The sequence below is a fragment of the Chinchilla lanigera genome, unplaced genomic scaffold (genome assembly GCF_000276665.1).
Source record: "Chinchilla lanigera isolate Chin_1 unplaced genomic scaffold, ChiLan1.0 scaffold00004, whole genome shotgun sequence".
NCBI classification, from domain to species: domain Eukaryota; kingdom Metazoa; phylum Chordata; class Mammalia; order Rodentia; family Chinchillidae; genus Chinchilla; species Chinchilla lanigera.
In genome coordinates this window covers 493488-500243 of record NW_004955405.1, presented here as the reverse complement: position 1 = coordinate 500243, position 6756 = coordinate 493488, and the positions used below count along the sequence as shown (strand labels likewise).

General features: G+C 36.6%; 1 protein-coding gene across 1 annotated transcript in view; it reads left to right on the top strand.

The window, feature by feature from the left end:
* The window catches only part of LOC102013142 (SWI/SNF-related matrix-associated actin-dependent regulator of chromatin subfamily A containing DEAD/H box 1-like), a gene marked incomplete in the record, with an annotated part of 34677 nt that overhangs the window by 18596 nt on the left and 9325 nt on the right, over positions 1-6756 (top strand). Inside the window, 6 exon segments of the mRNA XM_013517294.1 lie at positions 3969-4104; positions 4653-4790; positions 6011-6106; positions 6185-6257; positions 6260-6301; positions 6505-6626. Coding sequence (XP_013372748.1) covers positions 3969-4104; positions 4653-4790; positions 6011-6106; positions 6185-6257; positions 6260-6301; positions 6505-6626 — 607 coding nt within the window.

The following is a 6756-nucleotide window of genomic DNA, read 5'->3' as shown; positions in this document are numbered from 1 at the left end:
TGCCAGTAGAGGGCATTGTTACAGTGTATCAGCTCCTTGTGTTTCGTTCACTTCAGCAGTGCGTGGTGTCATAACAGCACTCATTTAGTTAAGGAGAAAGTATTTTGAGATCTCTCACAAAAATGATTTATATTTCAAACTTGTAAATACTGTTCATAATATATATACTTGTAAATACTGTTCATAATATATATACTTGTAAATACTGTTCATAATATATATAATGAAATCTCAGTATCCGAATGAACTGTTTGAGTTAGGACAGAACAGGGGTCAAAACCATAACTGAGAATATTAGCCTGTTTTTGGTAGTCAGCTGTGCGGTATAAGTCTCTGGTGGACAAATTAAGGCGTCTTATGCAGAGTGATCAGAAACAATGCAAATGTTTAAATTAAATGTATTTCACTCGAAGACACATTGCCATTAGTTGCCTTCAGACTACTCCCTCTCTCTTACTTCAGAGGCACTTACCCTGTTCTTGGCAGTATCTCTTGCTGTGTAAAACGTCCTTTTGTAATCTAAACATGTACCATATTTTTCAGTCATCTCTGTACGTTGCATTTATCACATGAGCATGGATAAATCTCTGTTTAACTGCTGGTTATTATTTCTCCCTTCTGGTTTCTTCTTTAAGAGTCCATCCTTGAAAGAGCTCATCCATATTGTCATCTTAATAAAGCACTCCATAGTAGTCTTTGGGTTTTGTTTTGTTTTGTTTTGTTTTTCTCTTTTTGAGACAGGGTCGCTCACTCTACAATTCAGGCTGGCCTTGAGTTCACTTTGTAGCCCAGCCTGGTCTTGAACTTGCAACGATCTTCCTGCCTCAGCTTCCCAAGTGCTAGGATTACAGACATGTGCCACCATGCCTGGCTCTCTCCATAGTAGTCTTGAACAACTATTAACTGTTATTTCTCAGATTTACTCCATTAGTTTATGTTCTAAAACTGGATACGTTTTAGCTTTGTGTTCTTTTTTCTGCTTCTTAAAATGGGGTAAAGATGCTGAACAGTATAATAATATCGGGTTATTTATGAGTTATACCCAAATTGACCTCTTCCCAAGTATGTTGAAGTTGTCTGATTCTAACATTTTTCTTTTCATTATGTGTCATAGTTTTCATAACTGGCTACATGTATGTCAATAATCAGTAGATACAAATACATTAGTAAAGTATTTATTTGACTATGAACCACGTCTAGGGTTGTCTTTTAGGAACTAGCTACTAGAAACGTGTAAATAAAAATGATTCTGTAAAAAATTTACCTGTCAGTTTTTGTCCATTTAGTATGATGTTGGCTGTTGGTTTGTCATAGATGGCTTTTCTCTGATTCAGATAAAAACCATCTATTCTGATTTTCTGTAGGATTTTTGTCATGAATGAATGTTGGACCTTGTCAAAAGCTTTTTCGGTGTCTATTGAGATGATCATGTGATTTTTGTCTTTGGCTCTATTGATATGGTATATTATGTTTATTGAGTTGCATATGTTGAACCGTCCCTGCATTCCTAGGATGCGCTCCACTTGTTCATGATGTCTGATCTTCTTGATGATTTGCTGCAGTCCGTTTGCTACTATCTTATTGAGGATTTTTGCATCTATGTTCGTTAGGGAGATTGGCCTATCATTCTCTTTTTCGGTTGGGTCTTTCTCTGGTTTGGTATTAGGGTAATACTTGCCTCTAGAAATGAGTTAGGGAGTATTGCTTCCCTTCCAATTTTATTAAAGCATTTGAGGAGTATTGGCATTAAATCTTCTAAAAATTCTAAGCTTTCACTTTAAAGTTAAAAACAACACAAGGATATCCACTATCACCACACCTATTCAGAATAGTTCTGGAAACATTAGCCAGAGCAGTTAGACAAGAGAGAAAAATAAAAGGAATAAGGACAGGAAAGGAAGAAGTTGTTATCATTATTTGCAGATGACATGATACCTATGTAGAAGACCCCAAAAATTCTGAACAACTTTAGATTTAATAGCCAAATTCACTTGGGTAGCTGGATACAGAGTCAACACTCAAATCAATAGCATTCCTATACAGAAACAACTAACTCAGTGTGAGAGAAATTAGGGAAACCACACCCTTCACAGTAGCATCCCCCAAAATGAAATACTTAGGAATCTATCTAACAAAGGAAGTAAAATATCTCTACATTGAAAATTAGAATATTCTGCAAAAGAAGGTTGAAGAGGATATCAGAAAATGGAAAGATATCCCTTAACTAAGGCAAGATATGTAGCATCACAATCCCTGACTTGAAATAATACTGCCAAGCTACTGTGATAAAATCAGGATGGTACTGGCAAAAAGCAGCCCTGAGGACCAGTGGAGCAGATTAGAAGATTCAAACACAACTACAAACACATTCAGCCATCTTATCTTTGACAAGGGGGTCAAACATGTTCGCTGGAAGAAAGATAGCCTCTTTAATAAGTGGGACTGGAAAAACTGGCTATCTACGTGCCGAAGACTAAAACTAGACCCATGTCTGTCACCATACACTAACGTAAAATCAAAATGGATCAAAGCTCTAAGTAATAAAACAGAAATACTAAATCTACTGGAAGAGAAAATAGATAGAAGTATTAAAGATAAAGGTATAGGCAGAGAATTCATGAACAAAACCCAGACTACACAGGAAATACTTCAAAGAACCAACAACTGGAATTTCATCTTACTAAAAAGCTTTTGCAGGCCAGAAATGTACCTCAGCAGCACAGCGCCTGACTGGCAAGAGCAAGATCCTGAGTTCTCTTCCCAGTACCAAAGGAAAAAAAAAACGTTTGCACATCAAAAGAAATCACCAACCGAGTTGAAAAGACAACCCACAGAGTAGGAAAAATTTTTAATCAGTTGTCCCTCAGACAAAGGACTTCTATCTAGAACATATAGAGAACTGAAGAAAAACAGACTTCTCCAAATTTGAAGACCCTCTCAAAAACAGGGCATCTGAGATGAATACAGACTTCTCAGATAAAGTACAAATGGCAAATAAATATATTAAAAATGTTCAGCATCACTGGTCATTCAAGAAATGTAAATTAAAACAACACTGAGATTCCATCTCACCCCAGAAAGAATGGCTATCATGAAGAAATCAACCAATAACAAATGCTGGAGAGTCTGTGGGGGAAAGGGAACCCTTCTCCAACTGTTGGTGGGAGTGTAGACTGATGCAACTACTGTGGAAATTAGTATGGCATTTCCTCCAGAAGCTAAGATTAGAGGTCGTATTTGACCCGGCTATTCCCCTTCTGGGTATCTTCCCAGAAGAACTAAAAACATTATACCACAGCAATATATGTGCACCCATGTTTATAGCAGCACAATTTGTAATACCTAAACCTTGGAAACAACCCAAATGCCCTTCCGTCGAAGAATGGATAAAAAAGATGTGGTGTTTTTATACAATGGAGTACTACTCTCCTCAGCCATAAAGAAGGACAAACTTGAGACTTTTAGAGGTAAATGGGTGCAACTTGAGACCGTACTCACAAGTGAAATAAATCAGATGTACATGGCGAAACATCGTATTGTCTCCCTAGCGTGAGAAACTGAAAGAGTAAAGTCTAAAATGTACAATAGATGTGAAGTGGGAAGAAAATGTTTGAAAGGCAACAAGAACTAAGATGGAAGAAAGGGGAAAGGATAGAAGGGAAAGGGGAAAAAAATTAAGGTCAGTTACAGTATTAGTGTATCTTTTTCAGTGAAAAGGAAGGTTCATGGTAGTATCAATTAGAGAAATTTTAATGCCCATATCTTATACTTGATTAACTACTTTAAAGATAAACAATGTGCAGTGTATTAACTTTTATTGTATTATTTTGTTTTAAAACTTTGACTTTGTATTACCTTCTTTCCATAAAATAAAAAAATCAACTTAAGAAAAGAAAAAGTTTATGTGTCAGTAGGCTTGATTCCTAACAGGTATAATCTTCAATAGATGTTTCTTCTCTTGATGACAGGTACAATTGTGCAATCAGCAGTTCTGATGACCATAGTCTGTTTCAACGCCTGAAACTCAATTATGCAATTTTTGATGAGGGCCATATGTTAAAGAATATGGGCTCCATCCGCTACCAGCATCTAATGACAATTAATGTAAGAGAGTTTTTTGTAAATTGTTCTAAGTTGTGATAAAATTGTAGGTTGTGTAATTGTGACATACACAATATTTTATATTTAGAGTCTGCAGACTTTTTCTGTATGAAGCCAGATAGTAATATTTTAAGTCTTAGAGAGCCTGTCGCCTCTGTCACATATTGTTTTGTTTTAAAGATGCTTTAAAAAGATTGTTACCTTTTAACTCATCACCCATGTGCCCCAATTTACCAACCGGTGTTTTTGTGGTAAATTATAAATACTCCCATATTGTTTATCTTTCATCATCTTGTAAAGTGATATGGGGACCCACACTACCTACTTATAAAGTCAGACCAGTGGTTTTAGCATTATTCCATAAATTCAGCAAATGATGATAGCAAGCAATACGTATCTGAATTCTTAGCCTGTCATCACAGAATGTTAATTATTAATAATGGCTCTCATTTTCTTCCCCGCTCATCTTATGCCCTTACTCTGGGCCAGATAGGCAAAAAAGAAGTGTCTCTCTTAAAAAAACCTGATGTAAATTTTATCTTCATTCACAGGCAAATAATCGGTTACTGCTCACAGGCACACCTGTGCAGAACAACCTGTTAGAGCTCATGTCGCTGCTGAACTTCGTTATGTCACATATGTTTAGCAGCAGCACCAGTGAAATCCGAAGGATGTTTTCCTCCAAGACAGTAAGCATGCACACGTGTGTTCTCCCAGATGTGCTACTTTGTGTTCTACCTGGGCTGTTTGCCAGTGTGTCTTTGTTCTCATAGTGTATATGCTCTATGAAATAAGTTAGTTGAGGTTCCTGTATTTGGATCAGTTCAGAAATCAGCCATTACATAATATGTGAAACGATAGATGAATTCATTCATGTCCAAAAAATTTGGAATTTTTTAATGTTCTACTTTTATGAGGAATGACAATATTAAATTGAAGGAGAGACAGATATATGACATGTATTGTAAAACTGGGCAAAGTAGTATATCCAGAAATACCTGTATCTTTTGAAATAAAATTCATAATTTTTTTTTTCAGTACAGAAATGTTTGTATAGATTCTGACTCTCCTAGATCACCTTTTAAAAGAATTTTCCATAGTATCTTCCAGTACAGACTAACAACCCCTCTCCAAAGAAAACGGGATCAAACCCAGGAGCACCATACCACTGAGCTACATTCCCCAGCACGTTTTTTTATTTTGAGACAGGGTCTCATTAAATTGCCCAGGGTGACCTTGAACTCCTGATCTGCCACAGCCTCTAGTGTGGTTGGGGTTAAGGGCAGGCCCAGTTAAGTGCCTTTGTCACATTTCATAATTCTCTCCACCTCATATCCAGTTTTTGAAATAAGTAGATTTTATGAATACAACTACAGGACTTTCCTAGTTCCAGTTTCTAAGATATGGAGCACTCCCCCTCACATCCTTGAATAAAATTTCACTTTTACTTCTCCCAAATCAACAGTTTTTGTTCTTGCAACTCAACAGCTTTATCTAGGTACCATCCCGTCCTTGTCTACATGATCTGTATCAGACAGCCCTGTTTCTTTGGGGACCGTTTTCCACAAAATTCTCTCCCTCTTACACATGCACACAAACATCTTTATTTCATGAGCGTGGTCTGGGTTACCAGCTGTTGCCTCAGTCAGTTGATTGGTTAGTTCTGAGCACTGGCATAGGGCAGTTCTGATTCATTATCTCAGTATAGTACATGTGTAAGCATGTGAAACCTCAGAGTACATACAGAGCTTTCTGGATAATAACCCAGAACGGAAACATGAGTTTCTATACACTACGAATTGTTTCTGTAAAAAATTATCTAGACTCTAATGCACAAGATATTCATGTTGTATAGTATTATTATCATTTAAGTGAATAATTGCTAAAAGGATGTTTTTATTTTGCTTAGAAACCAGCAGATGAGCAGAGTATATATGAAAAGGAGAGAATAGCACATGCAAAACAAATTATAAAGCCATTTATTCTCAGAAGAGTGAAAGAAGAGGTAACCATGTTTTTTATCATGACAGTTTTTTAAATTGTTTTCCTCTTTTTTGAAAATCTTAAACTCTTTCTCCCTCAGGTTCTCAAGCAGCTGCCCCCCAAGAGAGATCAGATCGAGCCATGTGCCATGTCAGAGAAGCAGGAGCAGCTCTACTTGGGTCTTTCAACAGAGTGAAAAAGTCTATCAATAACCTAGGTAAAAGCTGCCTTGCAGAGGTTTATATAAAAAATAATCCAGTACTGGGGCTGCATTTTTTTTTTTTTTTTTAGTGATAGGTTTGCTCATTTTTAAAAAATGAGTTGGAATTTGAAGAAGTAATTTCAGAACTTCAAAATATAGATACAGTTCAGTACATTTGCTGTCAGTTTGATTCTTTTAAAATGTATTCTCTATCACAGAAAAAAATACGGAAATGTGCAATGTCATGATGCAATTGAGAAAAATGGCCAATCACCCTTTATTGCATCGGCAGTATTACACAGCTGAGAAACTCAAGGAAATGTCCCAGCTCATGCTAAAGGTAAGGGTTCACACTGCTCTCCGGCTGGAAGCTGTACTACTGCACCCATTGGGCGTATTCATCCTTTCAGCATATATTTAAGAAAACTTTTTCTGCAGTGCTGGGCATCAAACAGCAGGTCACACTCATG